Source organism: Nelusetta ayraudi, unplaced genomic scaffold (assembly GCF_046127955.1).
Source record: "Nelusetta ayraudi isolate G7.1 ecotype Tasmania unplaced genomic scaffold, CSIRO-AGI_Nayr_v1 ptg000019l, whole genome shotgun sequence".
Taxonomy (NCBI): Eukaryota; Metazoa; Chordata; class Actinopteri; order Tetraodontiformes; family Monacanthidae; genus Nelusetta; species Nelusetta ayraudi.
In genome coordinates this window covers 2,834,208-2,859,593 of record NW_027466069.1, presented here as the reverse complement: position 1 = coordinate 2,859,593, position 25,386 = coordinate 2,834,208, and the positions used below count along the sequence as shown (strand labels likewise).

The 25,386-nt window shown below is 48.0% G+C and overlaps 3 protein-coding genes across 6 annotated transcripts in view; 2 read left to right on the top strand and 1 right to left on the bottom strand.

The window, feature by feature from the left end:
- The window catches only part of l1cama (L1 cell adhesion molecule, paralog a), a 50,716-nt gene extending 38,935 nt beyond the window's left edge, over window positions 1–11,781 (top strand). For 2 of the 4 annotated variants that reach the window (XM_076026325.1, XM_076026327.1), the window contains 16 exons: window positions 124–283; window positions 798–922; window positions 1,092–1,193; window positions 1,684–1,881; window positions 1,971–2,041; window positions 2,147–2,372; window positions 2,823–2,938; window positions 3,742–3,955; window positions 4,412–4,534; window positions 4,740–4,916; window positions 5,537–5,650; window positions 5,738–5,890; window positions 6,349–6,480; window positions 7,461–7,533; window positions 7,718–7,729; window positions 8,728–11,781. In XM_076026325.1, the coding sequence (XP_075882440.1) occupies window positions 124–283; window positions 798–922; window positions 1,092–1,193; window positions 1,684–1,881; window positions 1,971–2,041; window positions 2,147–2,372; window positions 2,823–2,938; window positions 3,742–3,955; window positions 4,412–4,534; window positions 4,740–4,916; window positions 5,537–5,650; window positions 5,738–5,890; window positions 6,349–6,480; window positions 7,461–7,533; window positions 7,718–7,729; window positions 8,728–8,986 (2,255 nt within the window). In that variant the 3' untranslated portion in view covers window positions 8,987–11,781. The remainder of the gene's footprint in view (window positions 1–123; window positions 284–797; window positions 923–1,091; window positions 1,194–1,683; window positions 1,882–1,970; window positions 2,042–2,146; window positions 2,373–2,822; window positions 2,939–3,741; window positions 3,956–4,411; window positions 4,535–4,739; window positions 4,917–5,536; window positions 5,651–5,737; window positions 5,891–6,348; window positions 6,481–7,460; window positions 7,534–7,717; window positions 7,730–8,727) is intronic. The other 2 variants (XM_076026326.1, XM_076026328.1) reach the window with 1 other exon arrangement.
- A 92-nt stretch (window positions 11,782–11,873) lies between these two features.
- On the bottom strand, window positions 11,874–16,118 carry ribc1 (RIB43A domain with coiled-coils 1). Its single transcript, XM_076026335.1, has 7 exons — window positions 15,818–16,118; window positions 15,472–15,692; window positions 15,252–15,366; window positions 14,481–14,599; window positions 13,362–13,595; window positions 12,686–12,852; window positions 11,874–12,262 (listed from the first exon to the last, which is right to left on the bottom strand). The coding sequence occupies exons 1-7, from the start codon at window positions 16,053–16,055 to the stop codon at window positions 12,181–12,183; spliced, it is 1,176 nt and encodes a 391-aa protein (XP_075882450.1). The 5' UTR covers window positions 16,056–16,118; the 3' UTR covers window positions 11,874–12,180.
- Window positions 16,119–16,477: 359 nt separating this feature from the next.
- On the top strand, window positions 16,478–25,373 carry LOC142888209 (structural maintenance of chromosomes protein 1A). The gene is made up of 26 exons (XM_076026330.1): window positions 16,478–16,896; window positions 17,435–17,623; window positions 17,829–17,941; window positions 18,086–18,289; window positions 18,652–18,890; window positions 18,986–19,244; window positions 19,364–19,504; window positions 19,594–19,676; window positions 19,788–19,887; window positions 20,114–20,221; window positions 20,310–20,495; window positions 20,631–20,810; window positions 20,893–21,039; window positions 21,628–21,765; window positions 21,857–21,973; window positions 22,059–22,165; window positions 22,248–22,389; window positions 22,505–22,650; window positions 22,764–22,917; window positions 23,015–23,122; window positions 23,900–24,056; window positions 24,157–24,311; window positions 24,396–24,547; window positions 24,648–24,717; window positions 24,814–24,924; window positions 25,087–25,373. The coding sequence occupies exons 1-26, from the start codon at window positions 16,788–16,790 to the stop codon at window positions 25,165–25,167; spliced, it is 3,696 nt and encodes a 1,231-aa protein (XP_075882445.1). The 5' UTR covers window positions 16,478–16,787; the 3' UTR covers window positions 25,168–25,373.
- Window positions 25,374–25,386: the final 13 nt, after the last annotated feature.

Below are 25,386 nucleotides of genomic sequence, written 5' to 3'. Positions count from 1 at the left end.
AGCGGCCAATCGTGGTAACGCGCACCCCACTGCAGCTCGTCCCAACAAGGTCTCTCTCTCTCTCTCTCTCTCTCTCTCTCTCTCTCCCTCTCTGTCTTTCTGTCACCGTCTCTCTCCCATCAGACAAGACGGTGATCGTGTCGCCGCCGCAGGATCTGAAGGTGCAGGTGGGGAGGACGGCGATATTCACCTGTCTCTCCGAGGTCGACCCAAAGCTGGGCTCCCCCCTGATCCAGTGGAGGAAGAATGACCAGAAGCTCTTTGAGTCGTACGGTGATGAAAAGTAAGAGTTGACCGACGGGAGAGGCCTTTACTTTCTTCATCATTAAGCCCTCAAACTCTTATTGGTGCTTTTGGTTAAAGGCCCCGTGTGTACGATTTAGCAGCATCTGGTGGTAGGAAATTGCAGTGCTGACTAATAATGAAACTAATATGTATTCTTTGGTTGATGGTTGATGATAGTTTGTAATCTGCCCATTCAGCAGTATAACTTCAGCCTCCCCCTGCAAACATTTTTCCAAGTACACCCGCAGGGAAATCATCTGGAGATATTGCCACCTCCCTAGTAGAAGTGGAGTCTATATAAATATAGATTTACATTTTCAGCAAATGAAAACACAGCAGTCATTTATCTTCAGATAAATGATATAATTCTTTATATACTGGGCCTTTACAACTTTTTTTCCCTCTGTCATTTTTAGACATGACTTAAAGATCTCATTGCATTGCTGTTCTAACAAAGATGAGACGCATGAGGCTGTAAAAAGCATCACCTCATACTGACTGCTGCTCTGCAGATACACATTTGACGGACCCGACCTGATGATCGCCAACGTGGAGCCTGGTGATGAGGGTGTGTACACCTGCCAGATCATCACCAAGCTGGACATGGCTGAAGCCAGAGGAAGACTCACTCTGTGTGGTAAGACTGCTGAACGTGACGCAGCGTTTATCTGCAAGTGGCTCATAAGACGAGGTTTATACAGGAGGGGGAAAAAATAGTTTGCTCTATATCATATATAGAATTCTAAAATGACAATCGTGCTCGTGGGTTTTCGACCTTATTAAGATTTTATTCCTCTCCCGCTCAGATCGTCCGGATCCTCCCGTCTCTCTTCAGATAAGAGATGCGAAGCATCGCGTCGTCAACCTGAACTGGACCCCAGGAGACGACCACAACAGCGCCGTGCTGGGTTGAGTAAAGCGCACGCCGCCCCCTGACTTTGACTGAGAAGCTCTGCAAACACCTGAAACGCCTGCCCTCGTTTCCCAGTTTATCTACTTCAGATGCAGGGGCTGTTTTTTCTCATGAAGAGTGATGCGATTTTGTGTGCAAAAGAGATTTCTCTGGGCGTCTTCCTTCTCCCTGCCTCCACTCCTGGATGTGCAGCAGACACCCAGGGCAACACACACACACACACACGCACACACAATCAGAGTGCAAACAGAACATTTCATTTTGTCTCGCTTACTCTCAGAGCAACAGATCTATATCTTTCATCACCCTCGGGGCAAAACAAGACGTCTGTCCTTTTTTTTCATTACTCTGACAGGCCTGTTTATTGTTGGAAAGCTCAAAAAGCCAAAGCATTCATTCATGTCTTTAAAAAAAAAAAGAAACAGCTTTATTTATATTTCCTGTTTTGTTTTTTTAATATTATCTTTCCCTGACTGTTTCTGCAGAGTATGTGATTGAATTCGAGGACCTGGGTTTGCCTGAGAATGGGTGGGAGGAGCTGAAGAGGGTCGGCGGAAACAAGAAGCACGCCAGCCTCCGACTGTGGCCGTTCATGTCTTACCGCTTCCGGGTCACTGCTGTCAACGACGTGGGTAAAAGCGACCCAAGCAGACCGTCAGACATCCACAACATAACAGCGGAAGGTCAGAGGCAGTGTTTTGTGTATACAGGTTTATTTATTTATTTATTTTAAAAGTCAAAAACACTATGCTGAGCTTATTTGCAATTCCAGCACCGGACCGAAATCCCGAAGACGTCAGGAGTGAGTCCACGGACCCTGACACTCTGGTCATTGCCTGGGAGGTACGCATATGTTATCCAAATCTATACACAGGGGAAAAAAGCAATGATTCAAAACAATGAATGGCTCATTTAGGGCGTTTTTTAAATAAATTTTTTTGGTCTCAGGAAATGGACAAACATGACTTTGGCGGTCCAGACTTCAAATATCGGGTGATGTGGAGGAAGGTCGTGGGCAGCGGACCCGACTGGCACACGGACCACACAAGAGAGCCGCCCTTCCTCGTCAGTGACATACACAACTTCTCTGCCTTTGAGATCAAAGTTCAGGCCGTCAACGAGATAGGAGACGGACCCGAGCCCGACCCTGTCATCGGCTACTCCGGGGAAGATGGTAATAAATGAATAATGATGAATGAAGAAATTAATATACAGTATTTAAAAAAATAAGTATTACATTTTCTTTGACAGAGAAAGTGGTATCTATAAACAAGTCATTCCCTCACCCGTTTTTAGTCTACTTAGTCTGACTGCTCTCCAAATCAACCCATTGTGATGTCACAAAGGGCGTTGATATCTTCTCCAAGTTAGCAGTAAAACACAGCGGGCCTCTTCATAGTTCCGCCCTCTGGGACACCCTTGTTTGTTTCAAACACGCGAAAGGTTCAACAACAACAGCAACAACAAATGTCGTTGGAGGCTGTAAACAGAGGGCTAAATGCGCTGCTTTGTTTTTTCCTGAGCGCAGTTAGGGATAATTGGAGCCCAGGATGAGAAATAAAGGAAATAGATCTCAGTATGTGTGGTTAATATCCCGACTTGGTGGCCGTCCGGTGTGTTTCAGCTCCTCTGGAGTCTCCCATGAACGTGGGCATCGAACTCATGAACAGCACCACCATCAAAGTCACATGGGCAGCGGTGAAGAAGGAGACGGTCCGAGGACACCTGCTGGGCTACAGGGTACGGATGGTGCATCTCCTCCGGCGTCGGCCAGACACACTCAGCCCTCGCCCTCATGAATAAAACACTCTCACAACACAAGAGTGAAGCCGCGGCTCAGTCTGGCAGCTTTGCTGTAGTTTCAAGGTTACTCGGAATTCAAAGCCATTTTCTTTTTTTTCCTTTTTTTCACTTTACTTCTGAAATGTTGCACATTTTTTGAAGGCCTCTTCCTTTAATAACCCCGCCCATACTCCGCATCCCTCAAAGACATGATTTTTTTTATTTTTTATTATATTTTATTGATTTTTCATTAACAAACATACAAACAAGGAACCCCACAGTACAGCTCTAACAAAGTTACAGTAAACAGCAATAATAATGTACCGGGTTACATAAAGACAAATCTGGATCATATACATTGATTACATCAGAGTCATGTCAAGGGATGAGATTTGACTTATCTCCTCTTTTTTTCTTATTTGTAATTATTTGCAGTAAATGAACCAAATCCCTGGGTAGATAATCAAGCAAGGGCTGCCACATGTTATGGAAGGCACTGATGTTGCCTTTTAAAATGGCACTTAGATGTTCCATAGGAAAGACCTTGAATGTATCTCGGTACCACTGTGTGACAGCGGGAGGCTTTTTCCTGAATCCACTGGAACCGGACCCGGCGTCTTGCCAAGAGTTTACTCAATAAAATGAGCCGTCTAGAGGATAAGGAGAGCTGCACCATAGCTATACTGAGAAGAAGCAAGATGCCCATGAAATGCTAACCGCTTTGTTTCTTTGGTGGTTGCGGGGGGTTCGGTTGGTTGCAGATCTACTTGACCAGAATCAGGTCCAGGGCACATCACCGTTCCCGCAGGGCCAAGGACCCAAGCAACACGCTGGTGATCGAGGCCGGCACCAGCGAGGAGAAGCTGATCAGTGACCTCAGGCCCTTCTCGCACTACGAGGTGGCCGTCACCGTCTTCAACAGCAAGGGGGAGGGGCCGCTGTCTGAGCCGCGGTCCTTCACGACCGAGGAGGGCGGTAAGAGAGCGAGACGCTCGCGGGGAGGGGACGAGGGACGGGTGCCAAGACCAGAATGGGAGGAGGTGAAGGGGAGATTTAATTAAGAAGGAAGGAGAGACAGACGGAGCGATACGGGAAACGGGAACGAGCAGAGACGAGGTTACGGCAGAGGAGACGATGACAATGTCCCGAGAGTGACTGGGCAGCGAGTCAGCGAGGCAATTAGGCAATTGGAGGAAATGGTAGAAAAGAGATGACGTCGAGACAAATCATGATGATGCCCTTTAAGATGAGCGCTGGAATGAGGAGAAAGGAGAACAGCTGAAAGTCTGGCGAAATCCTTCCTGAGAGGACGTTGAGGTCCAGACTCGATTGAGGCCAATAAAATAGCCACGGCACCACACACTTGACCAGTTATTTGTGTGTATCCAGCATGTGTGCGCCATTAACCAGATGGGTTTGTGTTGCCGCCAGTTCCTGGTCCTCCTGCGTCCCTCACCCTGGAGAGCCCCTCCGAGTCTGAGATGACCCTCCGCTGGACTCCTCCCGACCAGCCCAACGGAATCCTCCTCGGTTACCTGCTGCAGTACCAACAGAGTAAGAAACCGTTTGAAACACAAAACACGCAGGGCCTCGCTACAATCATCCGGTCGAGCTTCTTTGACATTTCGGGTAAAATCAATACCAGAGAAAGAATGTCGAAAGCGCCGCCTAACAATGATCGTCATCAGTCACCCAACGCGTGGCCGGCGAGCAGGTGACGGCAATGGAGTCATGACGGAATGTTTCCTCTGGCTCTCAGTCGTGGAGAACGAAGACAGCCCCTTGCAGAAGAAGAGAATCGACGGGCCCGACGTCACCCACTACACGCTGGTGCGTCTGGACCACAACAGCCACTACCGCTTCTACCTGAGCGGGCGCACCGCTGCTGGGGACGGGGAGGCGCTCCAGAGGGACGGCGCCACCACTCTGGAGGGAGGTAAAAAACAAAAAACAAAAAACAAAACAAAACAAAAAAACCTGTACTGTGTCATTTTTTAGGTTTCAAAGGTTAGGGTTAAATAACCTATTTGTAATAAGAGTAAGAATACTTAATTGAAATTAGCCCAATTACAGCAGCATTTACAGTGTAGGAGAGAAAGAATTAAGGATAATGATAAAAAATATATATATATATCAAAGGCAGCAAATTACTTCATGTGTTGTTGAGTGCACAATTGTTCAGAATTCATTCAAAATGCAGCATTTGAACAATTGACATCTATCTTAACGAAGGCGATGTTGGTGACATAGTGGAAGTGACGTAAAAAGCCTTGCTAGCCAAATGAAGTACTAGCTAGCTAGCTAGCTAAAGTGTTCCAAGTTACAGCGGCCACAGTTGAATCAGGCAGCGAAATAATTAATAATTTATTACACCAGTGAGTGCTAAACAGCAGCTACCAACTGGGGATCAACCCTGCCCAAGTTTGTGAAAAGAGTAAAGTAGCGCTGCATTAAAGCGTACTCCGTGTAAGTGCTCCAGCAGGAGTGTGCGAGCTGCCAGACGGCTCCAGTCACGCTGGATCAATAACTCCATCCCTCACTGTCGACGCCTCGCAGTGCCCCCTGCCAACATCACCCTCACCGCGGGGGAAAAGTTCCTCAATCTCAGTTGGCTGACGGAGAAGAGGCAGAGAAACGTTGGCTTCTACATCCACTACCTCAGGAAAAGCGGTATTGCTTCACCCGCTTCGCCCGCAAGTATACAGATGCTGAAAACCCGGCAGCGTGTCGCTGAAGCTCTGCGTTTGTCGTCCCCAGGGGACGGCAGTAAGTGGAAGCGGTCGGAGAAGGTCAACTCCACTCAGGGCTTCTACCAGCTGCAGGGCCTGACCCCGGGCGCCACCTACCGCCTGCGCTTCACCCACGGCAACGACACCTTCTGGACGACCGACATAAAGACGGAAGGAGCCGGTAGGATGTGAAGCCGTCTGCAGCGCCTTCATTCATCTTCTGCTCTTTCATCTCCTCTCCTCTGGGCTTCCCACGTCTAAATATAAAGCCCCCCCCCCCCAGTCGTGCTGAGAGTGTCTTCCAGCTCTCTCCGCCTTTTTCTCAAAGACTTGTGCGAACAGGGAGCTTGCTCGGCTTTATGAAATGATCTGTTACTCGAGCTTGCTTGGTTTGTTTTGTTTTTTATCATGTTTTGGCTGTTTTCTTTGCTTCCCCAGTGAAGCCTCAGCCTGTCAACCCCACCACCACCACCACCCCCCACCCCCCCACCCCTCTCTCTCATTCGCTCCAGATTCCTCGTCCTCTTTCATCCTGTCTCTCGCACCTTTTCCTAATTCAGTTTTCTCTCTTCTCGTTCTTCCGTCTCACTTGGCCGTGACTCGCTCCTCTGGCTCCTCTGGCCTCGCTCTTCCTTCCAGAGGTGACAGAAGTGCAGCAGAGCATCGCCACGCAGGGCTGGTTCATCGGCGTCGTGAGCGCCGTCGTGCTGCTGCTGCTGGTGCTGCTGATCCTCTGCTTCATCAAGAGGAGCAAAGGCGGCAAGTATTCAGGTGAGGCTCTCTGGGGTTGAAGCCCGAACACAGACGTCGAGATGTTTGAGGCCACGAAGGAGGCGATAAAGGGAGTGCGCTATATTTAGCCGTCTCCCCCTGGGGGAGAGTGGCGGGACGCCGGACGGCTGCTGAGTCACACCCTGCACAGTCTCAGTGGGTCACAGCGGACAGGCCGTAAAGAATAATAGCCGTAATGAAAATGAGGAGGGTGCGGAGAAGCGAGCCAAGCCTCTTACAGGAACACAGCGACACTCTGTGAAATAAGGCTGCGCCAAATTGTGGTGACGAGTCGAGTGTGTGAATCATTGTGCACGTCTGAAACTGGCCCCTCCCTCAGGTTAGCTGAGGAATAGCCGCCGCCGCCGTGCAAAAGCTGGTCCAAATAAAACAAAGCAAAACTGCCCCGTTTCTGCCTGCATTTTTCTGGCAGGCTGTAAACACAGGGCTAAATTTGGTGGGGTTTTCTTTATTTAATAATGCCCGGACTGCTTTAGTGGCACATGAAAAATGGCTTTAATACGAGACTTTAACTTAAAAAGCCTGCAGGCTTTGATCAAAGAGGAATTGATTTTAAACAGTAATGTGACGAACAAGTGGCTGTTTTTCATCACTGCCTTTGAGCTTCAACTGAGAAAAAAAAACTGCTCTACCACCGCGAGCGCTTAATCATTGAATATTTTTGAGTGTTTTTTAGCAACGTTCAGGCGGGTATTTATTATGCGGGAAACCAGGCGCTAATTTAGCCACGGACTTCAAAGCCGAAGCAACCACATAAATAAGCAAACTGCCCTCAGATGAGTGCCGGCCTTTGCTCCACATACACAAACTTCCCTGCGTGTTTTTTTAGTTATTTATTTATTTTAATGGTGCTCAGCTCGCTGCCCGACAGAGAGTCATTATCGATGTCTGAGGCAGTGGCTGAGGAGGAGCGCGCTCGTGATCTCGCTGATACCCAAACCCAATAATCTCCTTCGCAGTGAAAGATAAGGAGGAGGGTCCGCTGGACTCGGAGGCGCGGCCCATGAAGGATGAGACTTTCGGAGAGTACAGGTCTGTTTGTTTCTAAACGCACTTTTACCACTGAACCTGTTTGCGGAAATACATATTTTCTTTTTCAAAGCCTGACTGCTAATGCAGCCTTGATCCCCTGAGCACTGCTGTTTTCCTTCTCCTAACCCGGTACACTCCTTTTACTTTTCCCTCTTGCTCCCCAATGCCTGCCACTGCTATGCAGATCTCTTGAAAGGTATGCAGAGATGTGATCCGTGTGTGTGTGTGTGTGTGTGTGTGTGTGTTTTTTTTTTTTCGTTAGCCCACAACCACTCATTTTACACCCCGTCTACTTCTTACACACCCGCCGATCTTTACGCACAGTATTGAGCTTTTACTGCGGTGAAGTTCAATACGCACGGATGCGACTGATGATCGCATCAGCATCGACATTATCAGCCTTCTGCATCATTTCACTGCACACTGTCTAGGAAGGTGTCATCAATGCCGTTTGACAAACGGTCCAAAATCCTCGCCTTGCGCCGCAGCTGGATGAGCGGTACTTCTGCTTTGAAAACTTTTCCCCACTGGTCTAAAAATTGCATTAGGATCCACCACCAGTCAGCTTCCTTGTGGTCGTGGGGAAAGCGGGATGGAAAAAAATCCTCAAAACGTGAGCCTGCTGCAGAAATGAGCGCAATGGCCGAACAATTGAACGGCATTTTCACATTTATTTCACACTCAAACGAGAAGAAACGGCATTGAGATCTTTTCTTTTCTCTGATCGATCGACTAGAGTTGGAGCTGGATGCGCTGGAATGTGCATCTAATGTCAATCAATAGTGCATCATTAGGCAGCCACGAACTGGAGCTACCTGGCTAAGCCGGCAGTACAAACGGGATTGAACGATAAACGCAGGGTTCGTCCAATCACCTTGCCAGGTTTGCCTCCCCTTTCTTCTGCGAGCTCTCTGCCGGAAGGAAGTGCAGGATTAATCCAGTGGGTGCAGGGGAGGTTTCACCTGCCGCACCTGGTTACCAGAATCCACATCTCCAGAGCCAATAGCTGCAGTATTGCATCCAAGGATATTTTTCCATGCCGAATAATTCTAAAAATTGTGAATCCACATTACGAAAACAACACACAAATTGAAAATCATCATCATCTCATCATTCCCTGGTGTCCGCCCAACGGTTTTCGCGCAGCTTACCGTGACCTCAATTTTGACCTTGGGCCCTTTTCCAAAATGCCAGTGACCTGGAGGAGAAGCGCACGGCCAGCCTGCCGTCGCTGGGCGAGGAGAGCAAGCTGTGCAGCGAGGACAACCTGGACTACAACGGCAGCAGCGCCGTCACCACCGAGCTCAACATGGACGAGTCGCTGGCCAGCCAGTTCAGCCGGCCCGGCGACGGCCTGCCGGACAACTCGCCGCTCAACCACCCGGCCAACGCCGTCAGCGCCGCCGGCCCGGCCACCAACGGCATGCCCAACTCCGTCGCTATCCTCGATTAGCCTCCCGCACGTCCGCGCCGCGGCCCATCAAGACCAAAACATCCCAACACACATGTGCCCGTACGCTCCTGCTCCCTCCTCCCTCCCTCCCTCCCTCTCAGCCTCTCCCCCTCCCCGCCCGACCGTCCGATCTGCAACGACTAACACACAATCAACGTTGACTCAACAGGCGCGGCTCGCTGCCGTCTGACCCACGGGACTATTTTGACCAAAGGACTGTCCAAAGTAGTGGACTAGTACAAGTTGACTGACGTGAGGACGTCCTTCAACCCCTCGACCCCCCTCCTCCCGTCCCCCCCTCCCCACCCCCCCGCCCTCCTCCTGTATCCGTGCAGTTTCCGAGATCCCCCCCCCCCCCGACTGCTCGGTCGTTTCTCTCCATTTCCTCTCTTTAGTTCCTCGCAGATCCATCCGCCGGAAGACAAGGAGCGAATGTTGAGACAGGTAGACGTATCAGAGGGGTTGTGGGCGTGTCCTAGCAGAGACGCAAGCGCAGCAGTGCAAAGGTTGGCAAAGCTGGGTGAAGGCGGAGCCTTAGCGTGTGAAAAGACTTGTTTTTTTCGTCATGCCTTATATTATTTCACACATCATTTAGTGCGTCTGACACCCGTTTGATGTCTTGAATTGTACTCACCGGTGATTTTTTATTTTCTTTTCAAAGAGTGTTTCAATACAAACACGTCTTTTTTTTGTTATTTAAAAAAGAATATATATAATCATTTTTCACTTCTTTCTTTTTTTTAATCTCACGACCTAAATTGCTTGACATGTTTCCTCCATAAAGAACTAAGCCAGTGATATTTCTTATTATGAGTAACAATGGATGCATAAAAAAGAGGGGGCGGGGGGGTCTTGCTGTGAAAAAAAAAAAAAAAAAAATGCTACGTAGCATCTGGTGTATATAGCTGCATCTACATTTATCTATTTAGCCATAAAACAGTGTTATAGATATGTACATGCTCCTCATAAGTTCCTGTGCCTGCTGGATCTGCATAGAGCACCAGATTGATGTCATTACTCTCTCGCCTCCCCACCAGAAGTGTAATGCCATTATCGGAGATGATATTGTAATTCTTTTGTGTCGAGACCTATGTGTAGCTTCCTGTAGCTGTCTTTGTCTCTTTCTACACTGTATTAAAAAAAAACCCCGCTGTTGTCCCCGATTAACAATCTTTTCATACCTGCTCATCATCTCATTCTAAACGAAAGCAGTATTTATGTCTATTTTTTAGACCAGAGAGTGGCGCCACGTGGGCGACGTCCTCTTTTTTTATTTTGCAGACCCTCATGAGTGGAAGGTGATGTTTGCGGACAGGCGAAATGATTGCCGGCTGATGTATGGTGAAGGCGAGAAGACGCTATTTTAAATCAAACACAGAATGTATTTGTTGTAGAACTGGGCGAACATTGTTTTTGACATGATTAAGAGGAAAAAACAGTTAATAAACAGATATGAAAGGACCCCCCCCCCACCCCCACCACCCAAAAGAATGTAAATACAACCCTTGCAGATTGTTTTAATGAGCCTGTACATGTTTGATATTTAAAAAAAAAGGTGCAGGTTTGAGACAGCTTCGTTTTAAAATGTCGCAAGTTGTCGTTTCTCTTCTTTGTACTGTTGCTATGAATTGAAACTTTTCAGTTTTTGGCAAATTTTCTGCAGTGAAATTTGGCTGTTTTAGAAAAAAAAAGTAGCGTAGAGTTGAGGAAAAAAAAAGAAAAAAAAGGAATAAAGGTGAACAAACATTTCAAAGTAAAACAAAAAAAATAAATAAACTAAAATATACATACGTGTCAATTAGTGATATTTGTATTGTCATCACAGTTCATTGTCACATTCAGGATTGTGTTGATGCCCAAAACCCTCCAGTGATGCTTTGCAGTGCAGTGAATATCTGTGGAGTTTTTTTTGTCTGATGCAGTTCAGAGAAAAGGGGGCGCAGCAAACTCTGTGCACGACCCACCTGTGCACAGTGCTGCAGCTTTCTGCTCTCTGTTTGAAACATCTCGTCTCAGTCCCTGAGCTAACACTGACGGGGATATTTGGAGGGGGAAAAAAAAGGTAACTCCCCGTTGTTGGTTTTTTCCAAACACACTCAGGACAAATAAAGCTTTTAAAATAATCTATTTTCATACAGGAGGGGCGACCCGCGCGAAGAAGCCAGTATGCTAACATGTCTATCTGCTGCTTAACATCCGTGTTTGTCAGTGTCGGAGGTGGCGGGCAAATGTTAGCTTTGAATGAGGAACAAGTGTGAACACACGCGCGCGCAGATACTCACTCGACTGCCACTCACCCTTTTGCTTTTTCATGTGTCAAGGGGAGGGGAGGGGGGAGAAGACCGATGGTGCTCGATTTTTTTGCTTTTTCCACCGCTGTCTCCCTCTCTACCTTTTCTAGCTTCAAGACAAAAATGCATTTAAAAAAAACAAAGAAGAATTAAACTCATTGTTTAGAAAAAGGAAACAAATCTTCAAGAATGCCTTTGTGACAGGAGGGGCGGGGGTGAGGAAATGATAAAAAAAAAAAGAGAGAAAAAAGAAGGACAAGACAGCAGAGAGGGTGCTGGGTACAAATGACTGCCAGTGTGTGTGTGTGTGTGCCTCTCTGTGACGTGTGGGATGCACAGACAACACAGCGGGAGTGGACGCAGCACGCGTGTGTCACGGGAGAAGGACAGGAGTTGGGGCTTGTACCACTTTTATGGGGCCAATATAACTGTACCTGCATTATGAACCCTACCAATGTAACAGGATATGTGACTGAAAAAAAAATAAAACTCAATGGAACAATCTGTTATCTGTTCTGTCTTTATATTGCATTTATTTATTGATTCGTTATCAGTTCAAAGCCCAAACAGCAAAAAGTCATCTCTGCTCCAGCCGCTAACCACCTAACTGGCGCTGAGGAACAAACAGGGGGCCCAGCCGGAGGTCGCAGAGGTCAAATGGTGATTGGACAGCTGGAAGGAAGTGAACAGGCAGCAGGCAGGACATAGAGAGGAAGGGAGGGAGGGAGGGAGAGAGAGTGAGAAAAAAGGACAGTGTGTCACTGTGTCGACACCTATTGATCGCACAACAAGATCCAGTTGGGGCCGAGTGCGAGGCTGACTGACTGACTGACCGACACCCGGCAGATTTTATCAGGTGGCCAATCCTGCGCAGGCAGGGTGTCGAGCCGCAGCGGCCAGCGGTCATCGGGAGCCGCTGTTGAACTGCAGGAAGTAGTCCCGGCCGGGTCTGTTGGTGTACAGCGTCTTGTTCAGGAAGTCCTGGCTGACACACAAAGATGGCGAGTGAGTGACTATGACGTGAGTGACAGTTCAAAGCCAGCTCTCTCTCTCTCTCTCTCTCTGATTTATTCATTTTTATCCTCGGCTGCAACTCTCTGCTCTGCGGCATCAAACACAGGTTCCTCCCTTTTGACTCCAATTTGTTCGGAATGAGTTAATTTGGCTCCTTTTTGATGTTCCAAATGATCACACACACAACTCTGGCTTCCCTTCAGCGGCTCCCAGCTTGTTTAGGAATTCCAGATTACACTGATCTCTCTCACAGCGAAGCCTCTTCAGTGGAGGTTGAACTCTAATCTTACGGTGATTTGCAATGTTAAGCCTTTAATACGTTCTATTTTCTTGATTTTGCCTTCACTTCTATCTCTACTAATGTACTTGCAGACCGGAGGCAGACTTGACTCACGCCGCCTGCTGCTCTCTGGCCAGCTGCTTGTTGCAGCCGTCCACCTCCAGCCTCTTCTGCCTGTCCAGCGCCGCCCGTCTGCTCTCCTCCTGCTCGGCCAGTGTGGACAGCCTCAGCCGCTGGAGGTCCCACGCTGCGTCCTGGGCCCTCTCGGCCTGCCGCCGGCTCTGTGGAGGGAAGACGGTGGTCACCAACAGCAGCGGTTTTAGCTTTCCAGCTCCAGCAGAGCAGTCTTGTGGAACGTTAGGTCTAAAAGTGTCAAAGCAGCACCAGTCGGATCAGATCTGGATGGAGACTCTGAGACAGCAGAGGGGGAAATTTGTAAGATATTGGTTGTTTTTTCAGCCCTTTTGAAGATTTTTTTTTATTATTATCAATACTTGTAATAGTTTGTCATTGGAAACAAAAGAGAAGTGGAAAAGTAAAGAGAGAAAAACAAAAGAAAATGTATAAACCTGTACAGGCAGACCACACAAGGTCAAAACATGTTGTATTTGAGTGACAAACGCAAAGATACTCAAAATGTTTGCATTAAATGGCCTAATGGAAAAATGGATTATTAGTTCGATGGATTCCAGATTGAAAAAAGGTTGGGCAACATTGTTTCAAGAGTTTTCAGAAGCTGCCCTGCATGTGTCGCATAATATCCACAAGAAAAAACAACACATATTTATACCCGTTTCTCCATGCATTGTTTTTCTCTTTCTCTGTGGATGGCGCTCCGTTGCTCGGCGCTCATCCCCTTCCACCTGTCCGCAGGAACCTGAGGCTTTGCCCCGCCCACCGGCCCTGCAGCTGCCGCCTCCTCCTCTGTCATCAGGTCGGACGCCAGCGTGTGCGAGATCTCCGACAGATTCTGCCGCTCCTCTTTCCTCTGCTCCTCCTTGGCCTCCTCCGCCCGCTCCGCAGCCTGTTGGGGGCGGGGGGCCGGGGGGGGGGGGGGTGTCGGGGTGGTGGAGGACTTTGGCGGTGAGGAAGGCTTTTGACCAATCACATTTCATTATAAATATCAGAGCCCCGCTCAGGTCCTCTAACAACAGGGAATTTGCTCTGCAGTGTTTGGAAATGTTCCCTCCAGAGAGATTCCCTCTCTTTCTCTCTCTCTGTCTCTCTCTTTCTCTCTCTGTCTCTCTCTTTCTCTGTCTCTCTCTCTCTCTCTTTCTCTGTCTCTCTCTCTTTCTCTCTCTCTCTCTGTCTCTCTCTCTGTCTCTCTCTTTCTCTCTCTCTCTCTGTCTCTCTCTTTCTCTGTCTCTCTCTCTTTCTCTCTCTCTCTCTCTCTCTCTGTCTCTGTCTATCTCTCTCTCTCTGTCTCTATTTCTCTTTCTGTCTCTCTCTCTCTGTCTCTCTCTACTCAGCTGTAATTGCTGGCACGTCGCACATGTGAGTGGTTATTAGAAAAACCACATGATTGTGATGGAGGTGGAAAAAAAGGACCTGAGTGATTTATAATGATGCATCCCAGCGGAAGGTTCACCTCGCTGCATTCAAGGGTTGGGGGGGGCTTTTATTCTAAGCAGACGAGGCCCCACGCATACATCAGAGTGCTTTACCCAGCCGTGATGCCGGGGACTACAGTGGGACGATGGCCGCCGTCCTGCAGGCGGGCGTGAGCGCGCATGCATCACTTAACATTTTCAATTAGTGCGTTTAATTTTGAATTTCCACCCGAGAACGGCCTGTCGGCGAGCGAAGCCCAGAGGATTCGGCTTTGAGCGTCCGCGTCAGCGAGTGGTGCACGTGCTTGTGTGTGTGTGTGTGTGTGTGTTTGTGTGCGCGTGTGCGTCAGTGCGCGCACCAGAGCTTGATTGTAGTTGCCGAGTGCGACGCGCGCGGCTCTCTTGCGCTGCTCCTCCTCCGCGCACATCCGAACCCCCCTGGCGTCCTGGTGCAGCAGCTCTTTGCTCACGAGCTTCTCTGGAAACACACACACGCACACACACACACATGCGCGAGCGCACGATGATACAGTATTGCCAGCCACCACTGCCACTGCTTCACTCCACGGTGACTTCCAGGCGTTTTCCAAGTCAGGCCTGACCCCAAACCGTTTCCTTAACCTTAATCTTCGCCTAACCTCAATTCACACCGTGCTTCTAGATTTAAGCCACCGGCCCTGAAATTTAATGATAGTTTTGTGTAGAGACAAAGTGAGCGAGATGTCCTCACTTTGAAGCAACACCACCGCTCACACTGACAAGAACAAGCCCTGACACACAAACACAAAATGGAAATCCCCATTTATTTATTTATTTATTTATTTTTCTTTCATGCTTTTAACGCCTGCATTAGCCATTGTGCATAGATGTTCTGTGGTGACGCATACATGCATCTGGGATGAGTGAGTGTCCATCCATCAAGGCCACCTGCCATGGAGAGCTGTGAGTGGGAGTGATTTTATGTGTGTGTGAGTGTGTGTGTGTGTGGGGGTGGGGGGGTGGGAGGGTTGGGATGGGTTGGCGTATGTGTGGCGTTTACAGAGGCTCGCTCATTAGTATTATTTCAGTGTGTGTGTGTGTGTGTGTGTGTGTGTGTGTGTGTGTGTGTGTGTGTGTGTTTTTTTCCCCACCTCTGTGCTTCTCCCTCATGATGCTTCTCTCATTGTCTTGCCTCTGTGCCTGCAGTTCTTTCCCAGTCTTCTTCATCCGCTCCTTCCTTCGCTGCTCCTCTTCGGTTCCCTCCCCCTGCACAGCAAACGGGGCCACGAGGGGACCAGACATCATTTTGATTTTATTTTTTTACCTCCACATGTGATGCATAGTAAACCACCTGCCTGCTGCTAACGTCACCTGGAACACTTGCATGCTGGCAGGCCCCAGGGGCGCGCCTTCTGGTACGGAGATCCCGACTGCCCCCTTCAGGCCGCACTTGAGATCTGCATCTCGAGAGTCCTCCGCTCGCTGGTGCGTGGCCCAATGCTGGGTTAGGTCGGCGTGCACAACTGCCCTCTCACTTCTCTCTCGAGTGACCTGCTGCAGAATCACATCGTCGTGATACTGCCTCATTTTATCTGCAAGAAATGAACCCAAAACCGGACCCAGAGCTTACTGGTTTTGGAATATTCAAAATAAAACTCCTACTTGAGGCTCTTACATGTGACTCTGATACCACCGTCTGAAGTAATGCCTATTTTACCAAAAGCCTCGTCCCGTAGAATCTCCATGTTTTGCCGGCGTCGTTTCTCTTCCACCTGCTGGTTGAGCGCGTCGACGTCAAGGCCCATCACGCGGAGACGGGTGTCATAGATCCTGGCCTTGCGCGCCGACTCTGCAGACCTTCTCCTCTCCACAGCCTTCAGCGTGGCTTGGTCTTCAGGCAAGTCGAAGCTCTGCATTCTCCCAATTGGGGAAAATCCTTGCCAGAAATGAGTCATTGATTTTAATGAACAGAAACTGAGGTTACTGTACTAACTAAAATCCCTAGAGACTTCTTCTTCTTTTTTTTTTTTAACCATCTATCATTTTGAAAATTTTAATTTCATCTTCTTTTTTTATTTTTATTTATTTATTTTTACGGTGAGCAGTACTGACCTGTGTGGATGGGACAGAGGCCTGCTGCTGCTGCTGTGTTTGTAGCGAGGCCATGGTAACCATGGCAACATTTGCCACCGGCACCACTCGTTTATTTGGCACAGATTGCAGCAGCCAACGGGCCACTCGTTTTGCACATGGGATGGGAAAATCAAACACAAACTGATACGTTTATTTTATTTATTTGAAAACCTAAACTTACATTTATAAATATTGGGCAGCGGTCATCACGTCCGTGACGATGGGTCTCGCGATAAACTGTGGGGTTTCATGTCTCGCGCGCTCAGACGTCTTCCTGTCGGATTGTAAAATGGCGCATTGTTTTTACGACTGCATCGCGGTCCTTTGAACAACATTCGAAAGCGGTTAAACTGTACATGCACCGCATAATGTGACGACCAGCGAGGGAAGCAATAGAGTGAACAGACAGCTTCATTCATTTGCCCGCATGCTTTGTCTCTGAATAGCTCGCATTGCGCGTCGTGTTGTTAGCATTAGCTAGCTATTTAGCTAGCTAACAAATTGAGAGCGATTTTTTTTTTTCTTCCTGTGGTAACGGCACAGCTACAACGAAAATGGGATATTTAAAACTCATAGAAATCGAAAACTTCAAATCCTATAAAGGCCGACAGATCATCGGACCCTTTCACAAGTTTACTGCAATCATCGGACCCAATGGCTCTGGTATGTTATGACTGTAAATAGTGGCTCTCGGCTAACGTCAAGTACAAACTGATTGCTAGCGCAGGCTAACAGTTTGCACGACCAGCAAGCTGTTGAAATCCATCACAACTTCTGGTTCATGCAAGTTTACGATCTGCATTGCTTTTTTGGGGGGGCGGGGGTTAAAGTTACTGGTGACCATTGCAGTATTGCTCTGTAGAATTCATTATTTAAAATACTTATATTACGATTTCTGCTCCTAAGTATCGGTGCTGTTGGGAATTACATGTTCCTATGCACGGGGCCAAATAAATAAAGCAGGAAATTTGTTAATTGTATTGTGTATTTACTGCACTACGTTGTAATTATATCATCAATAACTTCAACTTCAACCTCAGTCAGACATCTGCTGGCACTGTAAGTTGTAAACGTTATGGGAAAGAATTTCCAAATTTTTATGGTCAGATTGGCTTTTCTAATGGGAAAACATGTCAACATGTGCTGGGTCTTCGTCAATAACTGCAGTTCTATGTTTCTGTTTTCTGCTTTTTTTTCTTAGGTAAGTCCAACCTTATGGATGCCATCAGCTTTGTGCTGGCAGAAAAGACCAGTAACCTGCGTGTCAAGACTCTGAAGGATCTGATTCATGGAGCACCTGTGGGGAAACCTGCTGCCAACAGAGCTTTTGTCAGTATGGTGTACCAGGAGGACAATGGAGAGGAACGTTCCTTCACGAGGGTCATCATAGGTATGAACTGCCAGCCATTTAGGGCTCTCTCTCGAATTTACTGTGCAATCATCTTTGCACTGAAAATTGAAGAGAGCAAAACACCAGCCTTGCACCATGGTGTTAAAGGGCTGAACCTTGATGCCTAAATACTATTAAAGAAAAATGACTTTTGCAGATTTTGCCTGTCTTTTTAATTCTCCTTCCTTCCTTCCTTCTTTTACAGGTTCTTCATCTGAGTACCGCATCAACAGCAAGGTGGTGGGTCTTCCTGAATACAGCGAAGAGCTGGAAAAACTTGGCATTCTGATTAAGGCCAGAAACTTCTTAGTCTTCCAGGTGAGACTAAACTATACTCTCACTTTCTTGGTGCTTTAAAGTGTATGAGGAAGTTTTCTGTCCATTAATATTTCATTGTAAATGTAATATTTGTAGCCACTGTTGTGAAGCGCCATTTGACGTCCCTGTCTATTGCTTTGTCAGGGAGCTGTGGAATCTATTGCCATGAAAAACCCAAAGGAACGCACAGCTTTGTTTGAGGAGATTTCCCGCTCTGGGGAGTTGGCCCAGGAATACGACCGCAGAAAGAAGGAGATGGTGAAAGCCGAGGAGGACACACAGTTCAACTATCACCGTAAGAAGAACATTGCAGCTGAGCGCAAAGAGGCCAAGCAGGAGAAAGAGGAGGTATGACCAGCGTGTCTCATTTGTTACATCTTCATCACTCTTCTAGTATTTTTAAAAGTTTATCTAAAGATATTATTCTGTGTTGTTTAACAGTTGTCTTAGTTCAACATACGGTATCAGAATCAGAAACATGTTTATTGACAAGTAGGTTTAGCACTTACAAGGAATTTGTTGCGGTGTGGATGGTACTTTAGAGGACAGCAGAACAAAAAAAAAGAGGGCAGTAACTATACTGAAAAATATTTAAAAAAATATACAGAAGTATATACACTTCGGATAAGTTACAATTGGAATTTACAAAATTAGTGAATATATGTGTATAAAAGTGTAATAAACTCAATCCCGTCCTTTTCTTTTTCCAGGCCGAGCGTTATCAGCGCCTTAAAGACGAAGTCACCCGAGCCAGTGTCCAGCTGCAGCTCTTCAAACTCTACCATAATGAGACTGAAATTGAGAAGCTGAACAAGGAGCTGCTGCAGCGAAACAAGGAGATAGACAAGGATCGTAAGAAGATGGACCACGTGGAGGAGGAGCTGAAGGACAAAAAGAAGGAGCTGGGCCGGCTGATGAGGGAGCAGCAGACCATCGAGAAAGAAATCAAGTGAGTAATAATAAGATTTCACTGTGGCACGCTCACATATACCGTGTAACTAGTTTTTACCCAGACTTTTGTTAATTGCCCGGCTCTCCTTGCAGAGAGAAAGACTCCGAACTGAACCAGAAGCGGCCGCAGTACATCAAGGCCAAAGAGAACACCTCGCACAAGATCAAGAAGCTCGAGGCCGCTCGCAAGTCGCTGCAAAACGCTCAGAAGATGTACAAGAAGCGCAAGGGGGACATGGATGAGCTGGACAAGGAGATGCAGGCGGTGGAGCTTGCCAAGCAGGAGTTTGAGGAGCGCATGGAGGAGGAGGCTCAGAGCCAGGGGCAGGATCTCACTCTGGAGGAGAACCAGGTCAGTCACACCCCAGATATCACAATAACTTTATTGAACCTGTTTGTGTTTGTTCCAGTCGTTTTTTTTGTTGTTGTTGTTGCACAAATTTAACCCTGTGTTTGTGTCGTTTGTGGCAGGTCAAGCAGTACCACCGTCTGAAGGAGGAGGCCAGCAAACGCGCTGCCACTCTGGCCCAGGAGCTGGAGAAGTTCAACCGCGACCAGAAGGCTGACCAGGACCGCCTGGACCTGGAGGAGAGGAAGAAAGTGGAGACGGAGGTGTGGTCGGCTTGCACGGACCGCGCTCATCGTTTCGACTCCCAACGCAGTAAACATGTGTAGTTACGTATTCTGTCGCTGCTTCTCAGGCCAAAATCAAGCAGAAGATTCGCGAAATTGAAGAAAACCAGAAACGCATTGAGAAATTAGAGGATTACATTTCCACCAGCAGGTAATGATCTTTTCCGGTCATTGTTCATAAGGAGCTGCTTAGAGCTTATTGGTATTGATCCCTCAATTACACACTGTCCCATTCAAACAAATTGTTCCCCGCGTCCCTCAGGCAGTCACTGGACGAGCAGAAGCGCATGGAGGAGGAGCTCACCGAGGAGGTGGAGATGGCCAAGAGGAGAATTGATGAGATCAACACGGAGCTCAACCAGGTGCTTAACCCGCACAAACACACTGATCTATTGATCTGCACCAATGAGGTCATGTTTGGATGAGCAGCGACTTGGCAAATGACCTGTAATCAGTGACAGTGAGCAGGAGGCGCACGTGAGCGGAGGCGGCCGCCGGGGGCCTCATTTCATTAACGTTATTAGTTCCACCTGCACTCGGCCTGGAGGAAACATTGGGCTGCGCGTGACGATGATCTTGTTGCCGCAGGTGATGGAGCAGCTGGGAGACGCCAGGATCGACAGGCAGGAGAACAGTCGGCAGCAGCGCAAAGCCGAGATCATGGAGAGCATCAAGAGGCTGTACCCAGGCCTAGTGGTGGGTACCGGTAAAAATAATATCACACGTGATCACAACCCCGGAGGGAGGATCGGTGGAAATATTCTCGGCTCTCTTTCCTCTCCAGTACGGCCGTCTGATCGACCTGTGCCAGCCCACTCAGAAGAAATACCAGATCGCCGTGACTAAAGTGTTGGGCAAGAACATGGACGCCATCATCGTGGACTCCGAGAAGACGGGCAGAGATTGTATCCAGTACATTAAGGAGCAGAGGGGGGAGCCGGAGACCTTCCTTCCTCTGGACTACCTGGAGGTAAACGCGAGGCGCGATGCCAGAATGTTTCTGCATCTCACCAAGTGACAGCCACACCGAACAAGATCTGAAATATCAGGAAAGCTTCGCCTTTCGTGTTTGCAAACGACAGTTTTTCTTCCCGTTGCGTGCAAGGTGAAACCGACGGACGAGAAACTGCGAGAGCTGCGGGGAGCCAAGCTGGTGATCGACGTGATTCGCTACGAGCCCCCTCAGATCAAGAAAGCCCTGCAGTACGCGTGCGGCAACGCCCTGGTCTGCGACAACGTGGAGGACGCGCGGCGGATTGCCTTCGGCGGCCCCTACAGGCACAAGGTGCTCGGCGTCGTCTCGCTCTGCTCGTGTTCAACGTGAACTGCGCCTCTAAGCCCCTCCCCTCTCTCGTGCCTGTGTCCAGACCGTCGCCCTGGACGGAACTCTCTTCCAGAAGTCTGGAGTCATCTCCGGAGGAGCCAGCGACCTGAAGGCAAAGGCCAGACGCTGGGACGAGAAGGCAGTGGACAAGCTGAAGGAGAAGAAGGAGAAGCTGACTGAAGAGCTGAAGGTGATTGAATACTTTAGTGATCAACCTCAATAAAGCATATCCATGTTTAATTGTATTACATACAGGGATGTTAACAGTTCATCTATTATCGATTAATTGTCTTCGAAATTAGTCACAATTAATTGAGCATTTTTTACACTAGTAGTTCATATCATTATAACAGTGTAGTGGCAGGAGAGAGCAATTCACCTGTAGATACTGTGATGGTCATAATATACCATATAGAACAAGTTACTTTTAAACTACAAAAAAAGTTGAAATGTGAGCCATTAGAAGTCAACTGAAAGTCAGAGGAGAAATGTTGAGTGGTTTCACTGCTCTCTAATGTAGATATGGGTCACAATGGACCCTCAACATTGTTTAAGGGTGAAATCATGTTTTCCTTACACATTTTCCACTGTGAAATTTAGGTTCTCAGGGAAAATAAAAAACAGCTCATCGATCCACTAACGATTCATGAATTAATCGATCATTTGCATTCCCCAGGATTTCAGGGCAAACGCGACAGATTATCTTTTCATTGAAGTTGGCAATGGATTTTTCGCCAAATCAAATCCATCATTCCATCCTGATGTTTTTCCCCTGTAGGAGCAAATGAAGGCCAAGAGGAAGGAGGCGGAGCTGCGTCAGGTTCAGTCTCAGGCTCACGGTCTGCAGATGAGACTCAAGTACTCCCAGAGTGACCTGGAGCAAACCAAAACCCGCCACCTGTCACTCAACATGCAGGTGCAGTCCAGTTCGCTTTCCTGCGCCCTCTTTTTTCTTTTATCGCTTCCGTTCCTGTTGCGTTTACGTTTATCTAATGGACGTTTTGCAGGAAAAGTCCAAACTGGAGAGCGAGTTGGCCAACTTTGGCCCTCGCATTAACGACATCAAGAGGATCATTCACTCCCGAGAGAGGGAGATCACAGACCTGCGCGACAGGATGAACCTGGTGAGACCTTAAAAGTTCACAACCGGAGGAGGAAAGCCGTGGACTTTGGAGTTTGGCCGTGTTTACACGTATTGTCGTTCTCCAGGTGGAGGACGAGGTGTTTGTGGAATTCTGCAAGGAGATCGGAGTGAGGAACATCCGAGAGTTCGAGGAGGAGAAGGTGAAGAGGCAGAACGAGATCGCCAAGAAGCGGTGAGTGAAGAGTCCGTCGACCTGAGTGCAGCTGGCGGCTCTCCTGCTGTGGCCTGACTCGAGGTTTGCCCTGCTCACGCAGTCTGGAGTTTGAGACCCAGAAGACCCGTCTGGGTATCCAGGTGGACTACGAGAAGAATCAGCTGAAGGAGGACCAGGAGAAGGTCATGATGTGGGAGCAGACTGTCAAGAAGGACGAGGCGGAGATCGAGAGACTGAAGAAGGTGAAAACACAAAACTGGAGAGATGAAAAAAAACATTTTTGATTTAAAAAGAAAAAAAAAAGATTGCTGATTTCTATTGAATTTTTTTGAATTTTTTCAATCTTTCACCCGGCAGGAGGAGCACAGACACATGAAGATCATTGACGAGACCATGGCTCAGCTGCAGGACCTAAAGAACCAGCACCTCACCAAGAAATCCGAAGTCAACGACAAGAACCACGACATGGAGGAAATCCGCAAAAAACTGGGCGGCGCCAACAAGTGAGTGGCTGCAAACACACCGCAGCTCATACACCAACACGCTCCATGCAACGGAAATGGAAGTTTCTCCTTTTGAGCGCGTTTGCCCTACAAGTGTTCTGTGCGTCTTGCAGGGAGTTGACTCAGCTGCAGAAGGAGGTGACGGCCATCGAGACCAAGCTGGAGCAGAAACGCAGCGACCGCCACAACCTGCTGCAGGCCTGCAAGATGCAAGACATCAGGCTGCCGCTCCGCTCGGGGACGATGGACGACATCAGCCAGGGAGAGGTGCTCACGCCAGGGCTTTTCTTGCACAGCGTTGGCGCTGCAAGGGAAGGGAAGGAAACGTCACGTCTCACCGCTCTTTGCCGTTTGGTTGCTGCAGGGAAGCTCCCAGGCAGACGACTCCAGCAGCCAGAGGACGTCCAGCAGCGTTTTGGCCAAAGAGGCGCTCATCGAGATTGACTACAGCAACCTCACCGAAGACCTCAAGGTAGCTGCCCTCGTTGCACAAACATCTTTAGTGTGTGCAAACAGGGTCAGATCTCTGACAGAGTAACAAAATGAGATTCCTTAAACTTCGGAAACTTCAACAACATCAAGTTATGCATATCTTAAACTTAACATGGCTAAATATTAGCATTTATATCAGCAAACGTTAGCTTTCTAGCTAATGTTTGACCAATTTCATCAGCCAATAAGTTAGCTAAAGACACTTTTATTTAGAAGACGTACCTTACGTAGCTCTCTAGACACTTTAAGTTTAAGTTACGTTAGTATTAGCATTAGCTTTCTAACAGCTGTAACAGTTGTCTATAAGGTGCATTCACGTAGCGTAGCTTACCTTTCTTTGTGGGTTTTGTTGTGATGGATGAAGTTGTGGTTGTGTCACTGATTTTTGAGCTGCAGACCTTGCATACGTCATCGACAACATAATCCTTAAAACCACATTGAATTATCCTTGGTCCAGCCGCCTCCATGACTGCTGCTCATGTGTTGATCTGTTGGCCGCTGTTGTTGTTGGTCGTAATCCAAAGAAAAGTTGCATAAAAATGCAAATATTTAGTTTTAAAAAGTCAAGTCCTTTCAAGTCATCGGTCTTGAGTCTAAGTCAAGTCTCAAGTCATGAAGACTGAGTCAAAGTCAACTTGAGTCATTTATCAGCGTTCGTCAAGCAAGTCTCAAGTTCTCAAATTTGCGACTCGAGTCTCCCGCCCCTGCCTCACACCACAGTCGGAATGAAGGAGTTCACGTGCGACCCTTATTACAGGATGTGCTGTCAGACGAGGAGATCAAGGCAGAGACCAACACGCTGCAGCAGCGTCTGAACGAGCAGCAGAGCATCCTGCAGAGGATCAGCGCGCCCAACATGAAGGCCATGGAGAAGCTGGAGAGCGTCAGAGACAAGTTTCAAGAGACCAGCGACGGTGAGATGCGCTGCGGGGAGGAGAGGCGATTAAGCGCGCTTTGGTGCAAGTGACCTGACAGGTTTCTCTCTCTTTTTTTTTTTTTTTTTTCCTTCCGCAGAGTTTGAGGCCGCTCGAAAGAGAGCGAAGAAGGCCAAGCAGGCCTTCGAGCAGATCAAGAAGGAACGCTTCGATCGCTTCAACGCCTGCTTCGAGTCCGTGGCCACCAACATCGACGAGATCTACAAGGCCCTGTCCCGCAACAGCAGCGCACAGGTATCCTTTCTGTTCCAAGCAAAGGCACCAGCTCGCCTGCCAAATGAGATGAAGATGCTTAAGGAGTGCGTCTGTCTTCTGCAGGCTTTCTTGGGTCCAGAGAACCCAGAGGAGCCTTATTTAGACGGCATCAACTACAACTGCGTGGCTCCGGGGAAGAGGTTCAGACCCATGGACAACCTGTCCGGAGGAGAGAAGACCGTTGCCGCGCTGGCGCTGCTCTTCGCCATCCACAGGTGCACATTCAAGTGTTTGGTTTGGTTTGGTTTGGTTGTGACGTGCGCTTTGCACTTTCAAAGAATCAAATTGTTGACAAAATGTGTGCTTGTCGCGCAGCTACAAACCCGCCCCCTTCTTCGTCCTGGACGAGATTGACGCCGCTCTGGACAACACTAACATAGGAAAGGTCTGTGTTGATGTCGCATTTTCCACCTTTACTGTCTCTAATGTTCTGTTTTCACCTCGTAACGTTTCCGTTTCGATCTCCTGTTTGCACCTCAAGGTGGCCAATTACATCAAAGACCAGTCGGTGCAGAACTTCCAGGCCATCGTCATCTCCCTGAAGGAGGAGTTTTACACCAAGGCAGACTCGCTAATCGGCGTCTACCCAGAGGTTTGCCCTCTAAATTATATTGCATGTCATTCCCTCTGCTTCCACTGGCTCTTCTAGGATTAATGCTGTAATTGGAAGAGCTTGTTGAGGTCTCACTTTTGAAAAGATAACATTTAACGGCCCCACTTTGACCATGATTTTTTTTGTCTTTTCCTCTTGCAGCAAGGAGATTGTGTCATTAGCAAAGTGCTCACCTTTGACCTCTCTCAGTATCCCGACGCCAACCCCAATCCAAACGAATAGGACGAGCACTGGAACATTCATGGAACTACACTGTCTGGGTAGCGAAACATTTTCACGTATTCACTTGGTCCCATATCTTATTTCCTATTGTTTTTATGTTTGTGTATTTTTTTTGGAATATTCTAGAGTAGTCTTTCAGTTGTTTTGTAAGCAGTGGGTGGGACCTTGACAGTGGACCAACCTGGACTCGTGTACATTTATATAAACAGCCATTTTACT

Coding starts and splice junctions, on each gene's coding strand:
- ribc1 (XM_076026335.1), bottom strand. CDS start 16,055: ATGACTCATTTCTGGCAAGGATTTTCCCCAATTGGGAGAATGCAGAGC. Junction 13,596..14,480: donor GCAACTACAATCAAGCTCTG/GTGCGCGCACTG, acceptor CGCCCCCAACAG/GCTGCGGAGCGGGCGGAGGA. Junction 12,263..12,685: donor GCCAGAGAGCAGCAGGCGGC/GTGAGTCAAGTC, acceptor TTTGTGTGTCAG/CCAGGACTTCCTGAACAAGA.
- LOC142888209 (XM_076026330.1), top strand. CDS start 16,788: ATGGGATATTTAAAACTCATAGAAATCGAAAACTTCAAATCCTATAAA. Junction 19,505..19,593: donor GGAAGAAAGTGGAGACGGAG/GTGTGGTCGGCT, acceptor GCTGCTTCTCAG/GCCAAAATCAAGCAGAAGAT. Junction 21,766..21,856: donor ACCTGTCACTCAACATGCAG/GTGCAGTCCAGT, acceptor GACGTTTTGCAG/GAAAAGTCCAAACTGGAGAG.